Source organism: Chelonoidis abingdonii, chromosome 15 (genome assembly GCF_003597395.2).
Source record: "Chelonoidis abingdonii isolate Lonesome George chromosome 15, CheloAbing_2.0, whole genome shotgun sequence".
NCBI classification, from domain to species: Eukaryota; Metazoa; Chordata; order Testudines; family Testudinidae; genus Chelonoidis; species Chelonoidis abingdonii.
The window spans coordinates 47,017,567-47,040,013 of NC_133783.1; the positions used below are offsets into that span (position 1 = coordinate 47,017,567).

Sequence of the window (22,447 nt, forward strand, 5' to 3'; positions counted from 1 at the left end):
CTCAACGCTGCTTGGGGACGTGGTGTTATGGTGTCATTGAAACAGGGAGTCTACGTCAGTGGGAGGCAAATTTAAGTGTAGACAGCTGCACAACTAGTTTGCCGCAAGGCAGCTTACACAGACCTAACGTAGACCTAACCTAGCATAGGTCAGGCCTCAGGTACTTTATTTAAGTACATTCAACAGTATTTCTAGCTGACTTGTTATTTAAACAAATATATAAAATGTAGCAAGCTATCATCACCCCACAAATACAGTAAACCACAAACATGATTAATTTAACGGGGTGGGGACCCAAGAACTATGCAAACATATCTTCAATCCATAATTGAGTCAAAAAGTTTTTGACTGCAACAACACTCTCTCCTTTTGGACTTCTTAAACAAAGAACCATTCAGCTATCGCACTCATGAACAAATAAAATGTGTTTTTGAAAATATGATGGAAAAGGATTGCTAGATGATTGACCAACCAATTTACCACTAGGTGGAGCTATAGGATGCAGCTACAATTTATACAGTATAGTGATCTGGTCAGAGTCCATTAAATTTCAATGGTGTGGGATGAAGGACTATTGAAATGAGGCACATTTTCCCCTCCTAGAATCCCTGTGCAAAAGGGACCTCCCTTCCCATGCAGAGATACACCTCATCTCATAGCAATAACTGAAAATGGGAGACAAAGATGTGTTGTACACCTGTTACAAGTGCAAGAACATCAGGAGGGAGAATTATCTAGCAAGAAACCAAAACAGACCATGTTAAGTGATCTGCATATTAAATGAGTGACATGGGAAAGTTGCCACCGGTAACAGAACGGGGTTAACTTTGAAGTTTTGAAAAATCCCTACCTGCTCTATAAATTATTCAGCGATGTGTGTGGTATCAATTGTTACATATGGAGTCCCCTGACTCTGAGACCTACAATTGCCAACTCTTTCGGCATTATTCAGTTTCACCATTTGAGGGTGTTTTTTTAAAAAATATATGTACTAATGCCATAACAATAAGCCCCTCTGCTCCTCAGAAGTGACTACCATCTTACTATTTTTTTTCTTAGTGAGACCGAAGCCACAAGCTGCCCTCACAGTCAAGATGGCTACATTTATAGATGGAAGTGAGGTTGTCTCTAGTAAAAACGGCCACCATGTCTCATTGTTCTTAGGAGGATAGAAACAAGTCTGCCCTCACTTAAAATTCTTACCTCTTCATCATATGTGGCTTTAGTCAAGAGTGTGTGGAGGGCTAGAAAAGGAGTTGGAAGAGGGGAGGCGTAATAGGTATACTTGGAGGCATAAGGAGGAATACTGCAGGGACAGGGGTGATATATATTTTGGGGGGTTGGGAGAGGTAGAAGACTAGGGGATAAAAGAACATCTAGAGACTATATGGAAACCGGCAAGGAGATAGTATTCTGCCCTAAGGGGAGGGGCTGGAAGAGGGGAATGGAGGCAAGAAAGTGATCTGATAGATGGGAATGGATTTACGGTTCCCCACCCTAAATGATAGGAGATGGTAAGTGGAGTCCTCCTCTGAGAAACCAGAGGTTTGGGGGCATTCTTGATTGTAACTTTTCAGCCTGAAATGATCACACAAACTAGGATAGGCTGCTTCTCCTCAAAGGAAAAAGTAAATATCAGGAGACAGACCAAAACCCATTGTTTTTAATCTGATTTGTAGTACAATCTCATGATTTTGTAGGTCTGAATCATGATTTTTGAATTTGTATTAGGGTTGGCAATACAAAGCCCACTAAAACCACTTTATACACAAGCAAGGAAGTGACAGTGGTTGGGGCAATTACACTCCACAAACTATAATGCTTAGTAGTTTCACGGGACATATGTAAATCTCAGCAATTGTGTGGATGATTCAAGCTTTGCTTTGGAGAAAAGGGCATGGTTGGGGTGAGAGAGGAAGGCAGGATATGCTAAATAGCTTTAATCAATGCTGGTCCCATATGATCTCACTCCACATTTCATAGGATATATACTGCCTGCAAATCTCTCATCTATTACTTTAACGGCAATTCAGCAAATGCATGAATGTCAATAGAATTATCCAGTATCAGTGGAAATAGAGCAAAATGCAAACCAGCAGGAGTTACTGCCATCTGAAATTCCTTCCGCCTTTGAGCTCCAGGGTACTGCAAAGCTACAGCACATGTTTGGCATGGCAAATGATTAAGGCAGATGCCTACCAAATTACTCATTTGTGATCCACCCCAGTGACTGACAAGTTGGAGAGATATAATTGGGTGTCAGTTCATGTTAAGGAGCAGGCTTAACACAGACACAGAAATGAGCTCTGCACCTGTGTTATCATTCTATCATGTAAGAAGATCCAATGCAGTAAGTGCTGAAGCAGTTTTGGGATATAAGGATTCATGCAGGAACAGGATACTCCTTACAGTTGTTTTGTCATGTGCTGGCTGAAACGGAAAAGAAATACACCCACTCAGAGAAGGAACACATGTCAGAGTTGTGGGTTTCAGAGTTTCTCTTGTTATAGTTGCAAAGGCTGGCATTTTTCCATTTGTTTGAATATCATAAATTGCCAGACTATATAGATAATTCGCTTTTTGAATATCATTGCTGCTCAGTACAGCTCTTTTGAGTTCACTAAAGCAGAATACGTTGAGAGACACTGGTCATTGGATAACTACATGGTTAGACGACAAATTTAATGTTCTTCATACATAACTTGACCACGAAAACCACAATCCACTGTTTAAATCCATTGTTTGCCTGTGAATAGCACATGGACATCTGTGGTTGGCCCAAGTAATACCTTGATGGTCAACCAATTCCTCACCAATGTCCAAACTTGAACTATAAGTGTACAAATATGTAATTATTTGCAGTGTGGTAGACCCTAGATGCTTCACATCTGAGGCCCTCATTGTGCTAGGCATTGTACACATACAGTGAAAGGATGGTTGGTGCCTACCATAAAGAGCTTATAAACCATTTATATGATGAGAGACAAGAGGTGAATACAGGAACAGACGGAGGGAACACCAGGTTAGAAATAATGATATAGCTATTATATAACAGTCTAAGAATCTGTTGGGGATCAAAGTATTTGATAATGGGCTTTTCAATCTAGCAGAGATAGGCATAACCCAATCCAATGCCTGGAAGTTGAAGCTAGACAAATTCAGACTGGAAATAAGTAAATTTTTGACAGCAAGAGTAATTAACCATGGAACAACTTTTCAAGAGTCATGGTGAATTCTCCGTCACTGACAATTTTTAAAACTGAGACTGTGTTTTTTTTCTAGAAGATATTACTCCTGAGGGAATTCTGCACCACTGTGCATGCACAGAATTTATGTCCCCTGCAGATTTCTGTGCTTTCCTGCAGAAAAATGATTTTCTGATGGGGAAGTCAAGGGAAGCCACAACAGTGATCATGCGACCCTCCTCAGCAGTATGTTTTGGGTGCCTAGGGCAGCTAGCAGAGAAGTAAAATCACTGTGCGGTAGGGAGCAGGACTGAGGAAGACCCAGCTGGTGGCTTCTACCCTGCACCAGGATCAGCTGCTAGTCCCGACTGGGCTGGGGAGGACAGGACTTCCTCTTCCCCTCTTCCTCCGGCTGTAGGAAGCTCTGCAAACACCCACCTCCCCATGCTTCCTACACCTGTCATTCCTCATCTGCAGAGGGAGAGATCACTGTACAGGAAGCTGCTCCCCAACAGCCCAACCCCCATGCATACAGCCCCACCCTCCCTGCACCTCCCCCTGCACCCAAACCCCCCCACCCATGGCAAGCCCCACACCCCCTGCAGCTCCCTGATGAGCCACCCCCACCCAGATGCCCATCCTACCACGCTCCAACCAGCTGCCCCTAAAATCCCACCCCACTCCCCCAGACTCCTCCATGCTGAACCTCAACCACTTCATTTGAACTCCCCAGAAGAGTCCCATTATTGTTGCACCCAGAACCCCCTACAACAAGACCTTCTGCATCTAGATCCCTCCTGCACCCAGATCCCACACTGAACTGCCTGCACCCAGAATACCTCCACAGAATCCTCTCAACCCGGACCTGGATCTCCCCACTCTAAGCCCCACCACACATGGATCCTGCCTTGCTGAGCCTGCCTGCCTGCTCACACCTAGTGCTCCTGGCATGGAAGGGCAGGGCCCTTGGGTGTTTCTGGGGCAGGCCTGGTCCTTGTGCTGTGTCAGGCTTGGGCGCAGCCTCACCACTGAGTCCATGTCCTGGGGGGGGGGGGGGGGGGCAGCCTGCACAGTGATCTCTCACCTCTGTGCAGCCAGTGGCCTGTACTCCCCAATGTCATGCTGGAGCCTCCACATTTGACAAATATACTTGCAGAATTTTAAAATATTGTGCACAGAATTTTTATTTTTTGGTGCAGAATGCCCTGAGGAGTAAGATATGGTGTAGGGGTTATTTTAGGAAAGATCTACAGCCTATGTCCAAAAATGGATTATGATGATCAACAAGGATGGATGATTCAAGGTCAAAACCTATTGCCTAAATAGGGATGAACCCACTTTAAATCACATTTTGCACCTAGTCATGTGTTGGGACTATAGAGAAACTTAAAGTGAGGATGGCAAACTACTGCAGGGGCAAAATGATCTCTTTATTGATTGTCAAAAAGAGAACAGAACAGTCTTCTACACAGCTCTTGTAGGCCAGTGGTTCATTTTCCTAACTCTCTCAAGATCCATCCACAGACGGTAAAGTACTATGGACCTAAGTACTATGGACCATCACAAACCTCGCCACCTTTCACTCCAAATGCAAGGTGTATTTCTTTGATCTTTCCTTCTCTAACATACATACAGTAACATATGTGTATGTATTTAAAAAAATTCCAAAACAATCCACTGCACACACTGGAGACGAGAAGAGAGCAAAAAAAAGTGATGGATATAATAACTTGCACAGAACAGACCTCATCTTAACAGTGTCTCAAAACCACCTCTTATTTACAACCCCAAGCTGAAGAAATTGCATACTTGAAAAAGAAATATGAAAATTTTCCATGCATTATAGCGGTCTTTTATTCAAATTTATCATCTGGAACAAGAAGAGATAGCAAAATGAGACCACATAGCTATACCTGGACCATCACTAGTCCATGACTCACAGTTGAGTAACTCTGCTGAAGGAGAAGTGTTTCAGACACTGTTTGCATTATAATTAAATTTAAAGAGAATATGGTAAAAAATAATTGTACATGGAAGCCTGCCCTCCTAGGATAGCTGAGATACTACAGCTAAAGACTAAGCTAAGAAACCAGAGTGCAAACACTAGGCTTTGTTTGCTTCAGATGTTTACCTTAGACTTCAGTGATAGTATATAGGAAACTAAGAATACATTGAAAAGTAAAAGGGTTTTGGCTCAATGACAGAGGAAATAAGTCCATAAAGAAATATTGTCAGGTAGATATTTGGTACATTTCAAAAGTAAAACATCCAACAACTTACATGAGGCAAAATGAATGACACCAGAAAAAATACTGTAGAATTATTTTAATAACACTAGGAAAAGACTGAAGTAGTAAAAATTCTGCACGGATTCTGAAAAAAGATTATTATTGTTTTTGGTTTACAAGCCAACATTTTTCCAACTGTGTTTTTTTATCCCAAAATTCTATTACAATGGCATTTTCCAGTTAAAGGAACAACTATGCTATTTATACCTGAATACCACAACACACATTGTGTGCATGAATTTTGTTTTGTTGAAGTCTTAGTTGAAAGAGTGACACAGAGAAAAAAAAAACGTTGACTGTTTAGCAGTAACAGTTGTATTAGCCAGTAAAGAATACATTGCATAGATAAAATACAGAAGGAAAAAATTATCATCTGGAATATCTGTGGCATTACATTGGTGTTGTTGGCCAATACTATTCTTTTGAACAAGCAGAATGTTGGTCAAAAGTCTAATGTTTCCTGTACCAGCACAGTCATAACATAAGCAGTCCAATGTTGCTAAAAGAAAACATGAAATCCAGCTCATGTTTCTGATTAAGGGTCAATTTCTTCAGGAACCACTGTTATCATAATATCTTCATTGCCCCTGCGTACAACCATATTCAGAGTATTGTCCTTTTTAATAATGTCACTGACATCACTGGCTGAGATTATTCCCTGTCCATTGATGCTTATAATCACATCGTTTTCTTTCAGGCCACCACTAAAATACAAAAAAGGGATACGTTATCACAACTGCCATTTTATCCTCCTCATAATGCTACTGAGAAAGATAACTGAACGCTCACAATTCACCAAGACTGACATTCAAAGGACTGGATTCTAATCTGAGATGCATAGAAACAACCACCGGTTAGATGAGTTATGTGGTAACGTGTATCAGATAGTTAAGACAAAGGAGTTTTATTTCAGCATGAAAATCTTCAAACCTTTCACTATACATTCATTATACAATTTAGGAGCAATTCCATTGGAGCAACACTGTATACAGTGGCAGGTACACATGGCAGATATTTCAATCCGCATCTCAGCCCACTCCAGTAGGGGACCTATATCATTTAATAGAACTGTATATTTAGTATCCCACACTGTTCTCTACACATAGCTTTGTTGGCTCAATTACATCTCAAATGATTCAAAACTAAAATGGAGAATAATGTAGATCTATTACACATGGACTCAGTGGGACGCAGATTTATTCCACCCATTATTATTATTCTCGGAGCACCAGTTATGGACTAGGACCTCTTCATTCCAGGTACTATACAAACACAAAACAAAAAAGATGGTCCTTGCCCCAAGAGCTTACAATGTAAAAAGAGAACAGGTAGATACAGATAGACGGGGACTAGAGAAGTCAGACTGAGGCTCTTTCTACTTCAGATCCTCCACAGTCTGCGCTGAGTCCCTTTCATATTTTATACACAGGAGCTGGCTAAGACTGCAGCTGGGACTGAGGAACAGGAGTGGGGAAGGGAAATATTGTACATACCATATTGGCTTGTCCTGTCATGCACAAAACTCTGGCAGCAAGTCATGGAAATACTAACCCAAGTAACCAGATCAGACATGATTCAACCTCTGAGCATAATCTTTACACAACCACACAGTAATAATATGCCTCTTCCAGTCACAGAGAAGTGTCTTACCCGAGTGCTTGTCTCAAGCTACATGCCTTGGCTAAGATTTCTGGTGCCCTAATCAGAACACCTTAAATGGGCTTTATTTTCAGAGGCCAGGTGGCTCAGCACTTTCTGAAAACAGACTCCTTTATGGTTCTCAAGTTGGGCAACCAAAAAAATCACGAGTCAGACTGGAATATTTTGATCCTCATGTGTAGGTGCAACAGGACCCTTCTCTCAATTAAAAAGACTGATAGAATTTTGTGGCAGCAAGAGCTGTTTTGAGGTGATCTCACACACAATACAACACAACACAAAATGTCAGTGAAAAACCAAGCCCAAATCAAAGTATGTACAAATTTCATCAATAAAGTTGTCTGTAGGGGGTTATTGATGGGTATTGCCCACCATCCCCAATGATTAACACGTTAATATCAATGCGATTCTGAACTCCTAAGTTACTATCCTACATTACTTGTCTCCTATCTCTCTTCTTTCCCTTCTGTCTTTTTGCTAACCGTTGTCACTCCCACACTACAGAACATGCTCTCCAAATGCAGGCTCACTTTCTCATCCCAAATACAGCCAAGTGTCATCCACTCAGGTCAAGACAAGTGCAAACCCCACACTACAGTACAATGAACTAGATTACTCCTGCAATAGTTTAAGGGAGATTCAGATTGCAGGCACAGATCAGTGCTTTGACTGAGTGTTACCTTTCAAAAATGCTAGTTACAAAACAAAAGGCACCTGTAACAGATGTTAGAAACCTAACCATGATTGGTTAAGGTTAAGGCATCCAAACTGCTTTCACTCCGTTCCAGAGAGATGCCAGCCAGCCCTCTTCCCTTCTTTGAACACAGATTATTAAAAATGTGTGCCATGAAATGTTAATTTTCTAATGTGTTTTGCACATACATGTCTCTTACCCCACATATGCTGCACAATAACCTTTGCTCTTTTCCCATAAAAGATCTTGAATTTCATGTTCTTGATAAACTCTCTCCTCACCCACCTGAATTAAATAGTTTATTTATTTTAAGTTAACCAAGTGAATCATGAGAATTAAATGCCCATGTAAGGTGCTAGATGGACACATCCTCTGACCATGAAACACACAATCACACAGGCAGCAGAAGCACAAGTTTCCCCAAACTGCCCTACCAATGTATGTCCCAATCATGACCTGGTGAGATCATCTCTAGCAGTGAAAGGACGATTTAGCCAACATGTCCACTCCATGCTTAACCTCTCTGCTGAGATCTGTGACAAGGGCTCCACTGTGATAGTCTTTTTTGTATATAATATAATATGTAATATAATATGTAATATAGAGGACTGCCCACAAGGGACTGGACTTAAACCACCAACTCCTTTCATTTAAACAGCCAAACAGTTGTCAGATGGCAATAGTTTGGTTGATTTTAGCATAATCAAAACTTGTCATGGGGTGAAAACATCTCATTACCAATTTCTTATGCTGATGGTTGCTGTTAGAGGAAAAAAAAAAAAAAGAAAAAAAGAAGGAGAAAAAGTCCTTTCACTTACGCTTCAGCTGGCGTATCTGGAATTACTTCAATAATATAGGCCCCAGAAACAACATCAGGAAAATCTTTATGGTGTTCCTTCAGCTCTTTAGCTTTGCTGAAAAAAGTGACATCAATTTAAAATTATTTTGACAGAAGGTCATTTCACTTATAAGGAAGTTAAACTACAAGGATTGAAAAACTTCAATCACTTAACCTTTATTTGCTATGGTATGTTATACATACTGAGGTCACATATGGTACAATTCAGTTCAGATTCCTAAAGACTTGACAAGATTTTAAAACTTTACACTTGTTTAGAAATCTGCATCCTGTAAAATACTAATAAGTATCTTCTACTGGCAACAAATAGACGAAAACAGAAGTAATGAAAATATCAGACCATTATTTGTAGATCTTCAGGTGCTCCTTGTGAAACATATTACTACAACCCATTTCAAAGTGACAGAAGCAAAATTTGTGGGAATGGCCACATCTAAATAAAATTATAGGCGAAGGAAAGAATTTATCTTTACTCACCTAGGAGAGAGAGACATCATTCGAATGCCAATGTATTTCTTTTTAGTTATTGCTTTTCCTGTTAAAAAGAGAAAAGAAAATCTTGACTTATTGTTCTTATGAGAAGTCCTGGTGGTCTTAAACACAGATATAACCAAATATTTTGATGTTGGTTTCCTATTGTGTGACTCGTGCCCATTTTTTAAAAATAGTACAGTACAATACCTTTAGCTTGTCTGTCATGTGATTCAGTTAAGAACTTTTTAATTTTATCAGATGGAATTGCAAATGAGATTCCAGCTGTAACTTTTAAAGTGTTAATTCCAATCACTTCACCATCCTGGAGAAATAAAAAAAAAGTATGTTAGTAAACATGAAACACCATGAGGAAGAAACAATGCAAGGGAAGATTTTCTGCAAGCAGTCACAAAGAAAATTAATAAGGTATATGCAAAATATTTTGAAGCTAATTTATTAGCCACTAAACTTGGGTTAAACTCATTTTTTCAAGTTTTATTAACTTTATATTTTTAAGTTTAAACTCAAAGATTTTGCCATAATTAGAAAGTCTATGGACAACATTCTGATACAAGTTTCACTGCTGTAAATTTAGACTAACTACCTTAAAATCCAATATAACTATTCCAGATTTACACCAGCATAGTCAAGATCAGAATCTGGGAATGCTCTTACTCGCAACAAACAGCAACTTATTGCACAATTGGTCCCATTATTTTCAATTTGCTTATTTCAGTGGCACCCTATATTCAGATGAGTATCTTTATCAGGTACTGGGCCCTTAAATGGAAATACTAAAATGTCTCACTATCATTGCTAAACTTGTACAGTGTGGTAGGCCAAAAGTAACTTTAATATTCTGTCAGTCTTGTTATATATTTTTCAAGGTAAAATTGTCCTGACACAGACTAAGTAGCTTCTCCATAGTGAGGAACTCCAAGCACACATTGTCTGGCTATGCTGGAAGGATGACAGAATTAGGCCACAACTTTATTCTTAAATGTCTGGAAATACCCAGAAGACAAAATTGTACTTGAGTTTGCTAGCAGTTGTTGGGCTGGGTCAAGTCAGCATCTGACTGTAAAACAAAAACCATTGACCCCTTCCTGCCCTGATCCAGAGTGGCAATTTTCTGCCCTATCACAGTGATGAAATGCGCTATGAAGGGACAATACATATGGATACCATTAAACTTAACTTTGATTTGCTAAGAGCTTACATACTTTACGACAAGTGCAATTATTCTTAAACATAAAATGTATCTTTAATATTATCTTTTGCATGTTATCAGCAAACATACTGGGCATTACACTCATTTTAAACTATGCAAATGGCAAACACTTGGAATACTGAACTCCAAGAACATCATGTGACCGACCAATATAAACACTGATGAGAGATTAGTAAGCACCCTGCCCGGTTATACAGTCAGCCAATTATAATCAGAACTGAATCACTTTCTTTGGCAAATTTGTTTTGGAACAATGAATGTTGTTATTTATATTGGTTTTCCATCTTGTGCACATATTTATATATGTTTTATTTTATTATGTGTTTATGTTCTATATAAAAAACAACAAAAAAAAGTTAAATTTCTTTTAAAGAATGGTCAGGTTAATAAAACACACAAACTTAAAGAACTTTGTTTTAAAAGAAACCCTTACCAGGTTTACTAAAGGCCCTCCGGAGTTTCCATACTGAAAATAAATTGGACAGATTATATTTTAATATCTGTTTCCATGAAGTTACTACAAGCACAAAATTAAGTATTTTAAAAGAAATATTGAAATATTTCCATAGTTATTTTCCACTTTCTATAAAATAGTTGCACAATGGCACCCCTTCAGAATGACAAACAATATCCCCCCTAACCGTACCCCTTTATAGTTCAACTTTAAAGCCAAGTTTTTAATTCTTTTGCCAATGAAGTTTAAGAAAAACCCACAGTTTACGTAGTATTGTTAACTATCAAACCTAACTCCCAGGGCCAGGACAACTGCTCTTGAGGCCAAGCGCAAGAACACAGACATCAACATATTGCTTTGCCATGGTCCCACATAAACACAAGCTTGGATATTTTTTTTTAAAATGTCTTGGTGACAGCGTGATGAATTTTTAAATGCTATTTAGCATACTCTTTACAAATTCAAACAATTTCAATCAGGTCAGATATTTTATGATTAACTACTTGATATTGTCCCTTCAGGGACTTTTAAAACATAAACAATACTGTTGCCATGGCAGTTGTCCATGTTCATACTGATAAAAATCCTTTTAAACAATAAAATCCAGAAAAACCCACTTTTCTTTGGGAAAATGGTTGACAAACTTGCTGCTGCAGCTAGAGTCAGAAGTCTACATTGAATGGAACAAGGGCTATTCAGCTGCGTAGAAGTGACTTACATTGATAATTGCATCCGTCTGAATGTAGTCCATATCAGAGTTCCGAAGCCCTAATTCCTTTCCTCCACGCTGGGTAGTACTAACAATCCCTGTAGTCACTGTGTTCTGGAGTGAAAATGGACTTCCAATTGCAACCACGAATTCTCCAGGCCTCAAGTCTGCAGATCGACCAAGCAGCAGAACTGGCAATTTACCCTATGCATAAATTATGGTCAGAATCTTCATAAGATATTCTTTTACAAATAAAATCTATACCACTGAAACACACACAAACTGATTTAACAGACAAAATGAAGAAACATGCTCTGCTAACACCAGGGATTGTGTGTGACTGTGTAAACAATACTACATGAGCTTAAAATCTAAGGGGTGTGCTCTTCAGATAACATTTCTTTTTTCCACATAGAATAGACATTAAATGAAAAGCAATTACAAAATAAATGAATATTTACACACTGCTCTCCAAGGCAAATATCTGAACACACCAGGTTTGGACTTGTATCTGACACCTTCTTGAAATAAATGAGCAAAACAGCTGTAGATGTAAAATAAAATAAAATAAAATACATGCAGTACTTAATAATACTGAAAAATAAAATACAAAGTAGAGTTAAGGTACATAACCAAACATACAAGTGGATAAAAGTAATTTCTATTCTGATGAGGAGATTAAGTCAGATACAGCTACTCCGTCCTATAGATTTGGGGAAATCTGGAACATAATTAACCCTTTTTCCACCCTGACATGCCAAGCTCTTCTTCTGAAGGGACATTGTTAATAAAGCTTTTACAGTATTATTTGTATTATGGTAGAATCTAAAAGTCTCAATCATGCACCAGCACCTCTGTGTAACAAAAGCTGTTCAAACACGGAACAAAAATAAGGTCTCTGTCCAAAGATCTTACAATCTAAGACACCCCCAACATGCTTCCTAACTTCTAGGCTAGTAACCCTATGCTAGTAAACCTGCATCGCTTTCGCTGAGATTGCACAGAGCCAAAGAACACCCACTTTAACATCCATGAGATCCAGACATTTCCATGAGGATTCCACTTCTGAAGAATTCATTTCACTCTTCATTGCTTTCAGTGAAGCAAATCCAGGCCCAAGCAGTATCCATGGTAAACTATCAGCAGCAAATTGGCATGGTTGGTAATACACCCCACCCTGTAGGTGGAGACAGTGGCTCTATCCACTCAACTGACACATAGGGCAATTGGGCTGTGGAGAATGAAGGCAGTGAAGGCACGTGCAGTGCTTTTTCAATGTATTGGCTCGAGAGATAAGACTGGGTTCCTCCCAAGCTGACTAACATCTGTGGAGAGACTGAATTGGCTGGCTATCCTAGTGCAGGAACACAGATGGGCCCTGTCAGGATGACTATTCCCATATGGCAACTGGAGAAGATTGGCCCCTTAGCCAACCTCACATTTATTTATATAAAAGGAAATATATGGGTCCCATCTTGTTTCCACCCCTTCTCTCCCTCCAATAGGAGCCATATTTGGATGACTGTTACTGAAATTTTAAGGCAGCAGTAACTTGCGGATTACTTTAGGTTCTCAAGAGACCCTGTATTAGAGTTCATTTTGAAACGATCACTCAACTTCCATATTCTTTATTCAACAGCATCCACCTACAAAGAAGGCATGGTGGGTGGGATTTTTATCCCCCGAGTTATATCTATTATAAAAATACTTTTAAATCAAACCGATATTAAGAAAGGACTAGGCTCAGTAATTACTTAAATCTCCATTTTGTTGCTCTCCATAATTTTACTAGCTCTTTGGTTCTTGGAAGATGTTTAACATTTTGTAAGCATGGCCCTGATCCTTTGAACACATGCATGTGCTTAATTTGGATCATTCAACAGGTCCCATTGAGGTCAATGAATTACTCACTGTAGTGTTGCCACCAACCCCAGTTTTTCCAGGTTAATCTCCCCACCCCACCCCACCCCTTTTTTTAAAAAAAAAGGGCTGCTGCAGGTCCTCCTGGAACATGAAAATTCTCAGGTTTTGGTAGCTGCACTCCGCTGCCTCTCAGCCCTGAGTGGCTGTAGCAGGGGAACCCATGAGATAGCAGTGCCTGCCCAGAGGGAGCTCTGGCTCCAGTGTGTCTTGGAACCACAGGGATAGGATGGCTTGCAAGTAGCAAGTGGACAGAGGGAGGTCAGGTCTGGCAGCATCTAGTCACCGCTACATAGTACTGGCTATGGGGATCATAGTCAGGTGGGAGTGGGGTATATCCAGCCAGTGCCACATTCCGCTTGGTGAGATCAGTGCCCAGGAAACCTCCAGGAGCAAGATTCCATGAAGGCAGACGCCATCTCCTGGGGATGGGATGAGGAGACAGTGCCCAGAGGTGTCAGACAAATGTCCTGGACTTCTGCGCCTCAGAGGTGGCAGCCCTAGGTGAAGTCTGAGAGGCAGGCAAATAGGTAGATGTCCTGTTTTTTTGTACCTAAGAGGGCTGACGTCCCTTTTTTATACCTACAGGCAGCAGCCCTAACTCAAGCACCTAAAGCTGAGCACATATGTAAAAGTTCACAGGCCAAGGGCCTAGGTTTCTGAAATCTAGTTGAAACTACACTGATTTTGTCACAAGAGCATGATACAGGAGTTATACTGTTGATTGGCAGGATGAGGGAAAAGGGAAATCAGATAAATAAAATAGGAGAAGTCTCACATACGCGGATCTGAGAGGAGTAACCTGCTTGCTAGGCATAATTTTAAAATAGGCTTCCTCCCTCCTCAGTCTATTTTAAGATTCAGTTCCTTGTTCTCAAGCAGCAGCTAAATATTGAAAACAGGCCAGTGATTCTGGATGTTCTATTTTGGGAAGCTCAGTTTGAGACACATTAAAGGGCCTGATATTCAGGGTTCAGCATTTATTGAAAAACAGTCCCCTTCCAGGTATCTTTGCATTGAGCACCCAAAACACAAGGCACCCAAAAATCACTGGTCACTTTTGGAAATTTGGCTACAGCTAGTTTCTGGAGTCAGACCCTTAATAGTTTTCATTCATCAATAATTTCATCATAATTTCTTAGTTTGGGATTGAGAAAAAAATCCGTAGCGTAAGACTACAAAATATACAAATCTCTCAAGAATATTTTGCTTAGAATTTTTCAGTTAGGGTTTTATTTCATAAAGTATATTCTGGAAAATATTAAGTATTTGTAACAAGAAAATAAAAACACTTCCATTGCTACAGTGATCAGGTCCATATATGCTACAATAAAAACAGCAGTCACAGCTTTCACAGTTAAGGCTTGACTCACTATATCCTTCTATTTAACTGCATTTCAGTTCTACCAACAAAGTTTTACTGAGATGAGCATATTGCTTTAATAAAACTGAGTGCCAAACCCATAAAACAGGATAAGATACTTCATCTTCTGCAGTTTCAAGACAGCAAGAAAATAATTAACCAGCTGCTGACTAAAGAGATTCATCTGGGTAGGCAACGAAATAGGCAACGCAGCAAGGGAGGAAGTTTGCTTTCTAATCATGTTTTGAGGAAACACTTTTAGGAAGTTAAAATACAGTATAATTAAACAAGCACTATCTATAGGTCAAATAAGGGCCATGAATACAGATTAATCTGGTATTCACAGAGAACCTCACCAAAACAATGCAATGTGCAGGGGGCAGCCATAATTTGACTGGCTGCACTGAGAAGCACAAGTGTGTGTAATGTTAGCTGTGCTAGCAGTCCCAGTGGCGTACTGTCTGGATGGTGAGAGGATCATAGCCCTACCTCCTCTTTTTCCTATTAGTGGTGGAAATGCGACTGCTGAGCACATTCCCCTAAATGGCTTATAATCTTTACAGCATAAGGTCAAGATGCTTTTGCTCTGGTAGTGTCACACCTCCCTCTCTGCCTAGTTCCTCTTTTGTAAAGCATAAATTTGCCCTATGTTTGTATTTCAGCCTACTTCAGATTTAACTAATTAGAACACGAACTTTTAGTGGTATGTTGTAAGGTACTTTCAGTGCAGGGAGCTATTTAAACACAGATTAAAAAAAAGAAACTAACCAAAATCAAATCTGAATAGACAATATTTTCTTCAGTTAATAATGTTTTTAAAAAAAGATTTATGTTGATACTTCAGAGATTTATAAAATATTCCTGTATAAACATTTTTGCAGCCAAAAGTGAAATTTGACAGAAGAAAGAAAATACATTATAAGCAATCACTGACTAGTGCAATTTTTTTTTTTTTTAATTGTGCTGAGTTTTCAAGCCTGGGCCCACATTAGTTAAACTTCAGTTCAGAGTCTAACACTGTATGGATTGGCTGTGGATCATCTGTGTGATTCAACAGACTTTCTGGAAAGAGTTAGACTAACCTTTCATTGGCTTAGAACAAAAAAACAAACTCAAAAAATTGTTTCCCTCTGCACACATTATGAAACATGGTTTTGAAAAGCATATGTTTCCTATACAGGGTGTTTGTAGAAGAGACTGCTGTGTACTTGAGGAGAAAACATTTTGAGCTAATGGTCTGTAACTACAAAATTTGATTCATTATTATTATTTGTCACAATTACTGAAGTTGCATCTGCTTCCATAGTTAATGTTTACCCTTAATGAGGCTCTGTGGATGTAGGGGACCATCCATGCAGAGCTTATTGCAAGGACCCAAGACTGCAAAGAATCCTAGGTAATGTTTTCAAAAGCACCTAAATGGCTTAGGAGCCCAAGACTTTCAGATCAATGATACTTTTCAGAATGTTACTCCTTACCTTTAATTTCTCAGTATAATGTCACGGACACCTACAGTATTATGCAAATGTTAATTTATTTTAAAAAATGAGATAGTAATTGCTAAGAGTCAGTATGTGTAAATTCACACATTATAGTCAATCAATTTTATAAGCGACCTATGGTATGTCATCTTTATGTTCCCGGGGATTTAAAAAAAAAGACAAGAAAAAAAATCTTAAAAAAAAGAATTAGCAGCCACAGTGACAATTAGCAGTATTTCACTTCTTGAAAAACAAACAAGAATTTAATCCAAGTGGTAAAAATTATCAGCTGGAACTAGGGAAAAATGTGATTAAAATGACTAGACCTAGTTAGAAATGAATAGTAAGATGTGTGCAGTACACCTGGTCCACAAAGTATCTTGTTCCAGCCTGCAAGAGAAGTCCTATAAAATACAAGGCATCTTATAGTTCAGTAGTTGAAACAAAACTATAAAAGGTGCCCTCCACAAGCTTCAGTTAACAAAGCATTTCATGACGGCTGGAGTATGAAGACAACACTTAGTAATTAAAGCTTAAGCACTTGTGTTTACAGGACTTATAAAACAATTAATAAATTGATTCATTTTTCTTTTTACCTAACACCAGCTGGTTGTAGATTGGCTTACTGTAACAAAACAGTCTATTGGAGATAATCACTTTAAATTAACTACAGATATGCCATGATGATTAATAAAATCCTGGGCTAACTCATCTGCCTTGCAACATAATGCAGGAATAAAGCACACAGCTGAAAGGCAAACAAACACTACTGTTCTAATTCTACCTCTGCCAGTGTCTCACTGTGTGACCTCAGGAAACTCTGTGTTAACACAACAATATAAACATGCGAGTGCACAGTCTGCAAACTAACATATGACTAACCATGTAACCCATAATTCAAGATTACACCTTCTCATAGGCTAAACCATCAGTTAGCAAAAATATCTTAGCACTTTTCATCCCACTACTTTGCACATTTTACAGGCTATGGGTTCAACCCTAAACTCGTGATGCACAGAACTCCCACTGAGTATAATGTGAGTTCCATGCTGGCTTTACAGGACTGAGTTTGCATCCCACTACTTTCATTCACCAATGAATCCTTTCACCCATTACTGAAACGCAACTCTCTCTCTTCAGTGGATTTCAGCAGCTGTTCAGCTTTGCACAGCAACACTACCCAATGGTAACTTTATCATAAGGATGACAAACTCTATACCCTACTGACAGCCAGATCCTCAGCTGGTGTAAATTAGCAATGGAGCCACACCACTGAAGTCAATGGAGTTTTGCCAAATTATATCAGCTAAGGATCAGACCCTGAAACTGAGGGAAGGAAATCTAGACAGGCAGACTGTAATAACCATAGTCAGAATTTGGCTAGTACACTGGACTGTCATCTCTTATCTTTTTAACCCTAATCAGAAACATATTTCAGTTAGAACTTAAACCTTAAGACATGTTAATGCATCTGTGTGGGGAAAAGTCTGTTGACTTTTATCTCTTTGTTCTATAGTCTGCTAAATTTAGGAAGGAATGTGATGAATCTGCACACAGGGGTTTTGGAGCTCCATAAATCAGTGAAGATGGGACAACATTCTGGGTTATTCAGATTTATGTTGAGATGTGACATATAGTGCCTTAATTTGTTTTTAAGTGCAAAAGAAACAGATGCTTGTATATTTGCATCTACAAATTCAGTTGTCATTTAAACTTTTGCAAAATATTAACTCTGAAAGTCTTGGGAACTGCCTTTCTATTACAAATATGGAATTCAATTAAACTTGCAGACTAAATTTACACCAAAATACATAAAGGCCTTACCATATTAAAACAAGAAATGTCCTTTACAATCTATGAATTCCTTGACAAAATGCCAAAGAAAACAAAATACTTCCAATTTTGGATAGTTTCACAGCATGTAGCATTTTCACATATTTTAAAAAATTTCCATCAGATAAAATCTGATGAGCTTGCACAAAGAACAAAAATATTTCATGATGTCATTGGGACTTATGTCATCTAACAAAATATAAACGTTAACCCTAAAACATACAATAGAATTAATACTGAAACAGGAGCATAACTGTATCCAGTATACTAATCCTCTGTGCTAGGGTAACTTCAGGCTCAGCATCCAAACAAATGATTATGTTGATAGTGAAACAAGAAAAAGGCGAAAAGGAAAGTTCAAATCTTAAGACTGGGAAGGAGAAAGGAAGTGAGGAAAGATGGAAAGTAGTACGGCAAGGGGGAACTTGATAAGGCAGAAATTAAATATGGGAGGTAGGCGGGGAAGAGAAACACTCTGATTTGAAAAAATTTGTATTTGTCTTTCACTTGTTTCCTTTCAAAGAAAAGTGTTACAAGCAGAGGTGGCTCTAGCTTTTTTGCTGCCCCAAGCACGGCAGACAGGCAGCCTTCGGTGGCTTGCCTGTGGGAGGTCCCCGGTCCCGCGGATTTGGTGGCATGCCTGCAGGATGTCCACCGGTCCTGCGGCTTTGGCGAACCCGCCGCCAAATTGCCACCGAATCTGCGGGACTGGCAGACCTCCCGCAGGCAAGCTGCCAAGGGCTGCCTGACTGCTGCCCTCGCGGGGACCGGCAGGGCACCCCCCGCGGCTTGCCGCCCCAGACACATGCTTGGAGCGCTGGTGCCTGGAGCCGCCGCTGGTTACACGAACTATGAAACATACAGTCCATTGGAATTACTTATTGGTCTCTCATAAGAGACAGCTTAATATACTTTATGTTCTTTTTTTGAACATGTAATTGGAAGCATCTTGCTTTGCTATTTTAGCAAACAGTGGGTCTTAGAAAGAAAGTAGCCTATGCTACATGGTTCTATTTTCATAGAAATCTTTCACTTTGCATTCATATGAAAAAAAAAACAAACCACCACCCTAATTTCTAATGACAAAGGAACTGACAAAAGACAGGTCCTCAGATCCATCCCCCGTGAACTTACTCCTGGATTCTCATACAAATGTTGCAGGAAAACAGTCTTCCTCTGTTTGATAAAGCCTAGCACGTGGTGGGTATTATTGCAACCTAAAAACAATAAATCACCAGCACTGCCACCTGAAAGCACTTCATGGATTGCCTTTGTTCCTTCCCCATGACATCTTTCATTTGTGTATGTCATTTAAGATCTCCTGGAACTACCATGAGGGTTTTCTAGTGGTAGACTCCTCCAAGAAAGCTTTATAGTATTCAGTTATGTATTTCAAAGTAAAATAAGCATTGATTTCACATGTGTTTTTAAAAGTCGCTTACATCTGAAGCTCGGTTAGTTTGTTTTCAAAGATGCTGGCTATTAAAATATTTATAACAGAAAAAAAGTTTGCTTTTCTGCTTCCTCCACATACTGCTTCCTCCTTGTGCACACAGAGAGAGCCAAATCCCCTCTGCCCACTGACACAAACTGTGGTGCTCCAAGGAAAGTGAAATTGGACTGAAAGGCAAGCAAAAAGGAGAGAGAAATGAGGGCAAAAGTTCTTATTTACTTTAAAGTGCCATAATGAGTCGGTTTGAAGGAAGTTTATGAGAGAAAATACAGATGTAAGACCTTTAATGTAATTTACTCATTTCCTGCTGCCAATGCAGCATTGCTCCCTAGTTTACGGGCCACATCTTGCCAATGAAGCAAAGCCCAAATGACTGGGGTGGTGCTGAAGAACGAGAACACTGAGCCCATGTAGCCATGTCATAGCTGCAATTACAGAAGATGGCGTAAGTGGCCCAGTGTTGAGCTCCTACGTGGGGGGGTGGGATTTCCAAGAGTGTACACCCACGGCCCACCCACATTGCTCCCTTGTGTAGTGAGCTGAGAAACCTGCCACAGAGTTCACTTCTAGGGCATGCAGTCTTCAGGAGCTCGCCTCAGTTTTGACATGGAGCATCAAAAGTGATTTTGCTTCCACTGCTTTTGGCCTTCATGCCCGCATTGACTGAGCACAGGATTAGGCCGACAGTCCCAAGTGCTTTGCCCAGGTTGGTTTTGCTGGGAAGACAATGTAACCAACCCTGTCATTAGGAAACTCTACTTGTTATGCAACGTTACTTTTCCTGTGCTATGCTAGTCCTGGTTACTACCCATTTGACCAATCTAAAAGCTTCTCCTTCCTTGGCATTTACAACTTCCAAATATTTGAAGGCAGCTATATGCAATCACGTAACCAAACCGTAAATATTTGTCTGAAAATGCTCCCCATAAGTCAGCCGTCTAGCTCATAAATCATTTTGTTGCTGATCTCTGAAAGCCTTCCAATTTGGCAACAATTCTGAGATGTTGCATTCGAGCTGCAATCTCACCAGTGCCACAGAAAATACATTATTGCTTCTCCAGTCTGAGACAGGATTTCTGCCTGTGCATATCCAGGAAGCTGGCTGCTACCACTCTTAGATCCTTTTCAGCATTACTACTTTCCAGATCTCTCTGTTCCATTGAGTATCATGTGTTTGGAATTATTTTCCCAAATATTACATACCATATATACTTGTTCATTAGCCTGTTTGTTTATAAGTCGACCTCCCAAAATGGATAGGTAAAAATAGCAAGAACTGTATGACTCTTTCATAAGCCGACCCTGTATGTCAGGGGTTGGAAAACTTTGGCTCCCGACCTGTCAGGGTAAGCCACTAGCGGTCGGGATGCTTTGTTTACTTACTTGGAGTGTCTGCAGGCATGGAGCCCTTCAGCTCCAAGGGGCTGCAATGCGCCACTTCCTGCAGCTCCCATTGGTTGGGAACAGCGACCCACAGCCACAGTGAACTGAGGGGCTCCATGTCTGCAGATGCTCCAAGTAAACAAAATGACAATGTATTAGATATTCAATTAAATGATTCCATAGAGTTTTAAAATCATCAAATTTTGGGGTAAACCCATTTATAAGCCGACCCCGCTCTTCAATGCACCGCTTTTTTACCAAAAATATTTGGCTTATAAATGAGTATATACAGTATTGTTCTGGGGCTTTTCTGGGGTTGGCTCTGATTTAAGTTCTTATCTTTAATGCTTCAGTAATTTAACTGTATTTGACCATAGACATTCTTATTAATGCAAGCTAATTTTTTCTAGACCATAGCATAATTAACAGCCATAAAAAGAAAACCCCCAAAGAGATTTCTGTTTCTCATTGACTTCCAGTTCTTTTCAGTAGAAAAATGGGTCAGTCAGAGGAAAACCAGTTCCATTCTACTGGTGCCTACAGCTTAAAATCCTATTTAAATTTCCTATTCCATTCAGAAAAGCCATATTACTTCAAGCAGTCTGTCTTCAGTCAGAAGTGCACCATTTAAAGGAAAATAGCATGCACACTGCTGCAAGAACTTAACTATTTTGGGAATACCAACTAATAACCTGGACTCATACTTCAGATCTATCAGTTTCTGCTACAGACACATTTTCATGCCTTTCAGAGCCTGTCTTAACATGCTAGTGCAGAACACAGTTTATTCTTCATCTTTGATGTTGTCTTCAAATGATTTATCTAAAACGTAGGAATGTTACTTCCTGCTTAGAAATTAAATTGTTGGATTGGTGTTTTCATGTCACATCAGGATTTGAAGAGATTTTTTAATCAAGAAAAGTTAAAATTTGAATACATTAGACTAAGTAACTGAGGTTTTTAAACTACTTTTACGGTTGTGTGACATTTAAATGCAAATAGATACATAAACACTAGAGTTGTATACAGAAATGGAAGTGTTTAGTGAATATTCAGACTGAAAGTAAATTTCGAGTTGACTGTGTTTGTGACCTTTTCATTTTCACATTCCATGATCCTTCAAGTTTCTTAGCACGAACACTCATGAAGAATGGTGACTATCAAGCTAAAAATTCAAATACAGATGTACTATTATCTGGACTACAAATAGTAGCACCCAGAGGCCTCATTCGGGATTGAGTTCTCACTTCTACTATGTGTTTGTACAACTCATAGCGCAGTCAGTTCCTGCCCTAACCAGCCTATAAAATGGAATATGTACACTAGATCGCAAATTGTCAGTGTTACTATCTGTGCTGTGTAGCTAACAGCGTACACAAGTCATCTAACCACCAAACAGACAATACCATATGCCTTATATTATAATCAAATATAAAATTCAAAATGTACAACGTACTGATG

General features: G+C 39.4%; 1 protein-coding gene across 1 annotated transcript in view; it reads right to left on the reverse strand.

Moving 5' to 3' along the window:
* Window positions 1–5,495: 5,495 nt before the first annotated feature.
* The window catches only part of HTRA1 (HtrA serine peptidase 1), a 48,461-nt gene continuing 31,509 nt past the window's right edge, over window positions 5,496–22,447 (reverse strand). The window contains 6 exon segments of the mRNA XM_032776688.1: window positions 5,496–6,177; window positions 8,645–8,740; window positions 9,163–9,220; window positions 9,367–9,481; window positions 10,824–10,856; window positions 11,563–11,757. Of these exon segments, the coding sequence (XP_032632579.1) occupies window positions 6,009–6,177; window positions 8,645–8,740; window positions 9,163–9,220; window positions 9,367–9,481; window positions 10,824–10,856; window positions 11,563–11,757 (666 nt within the window). The 3' untranslated portion in view covers window positions 5,496–6,008.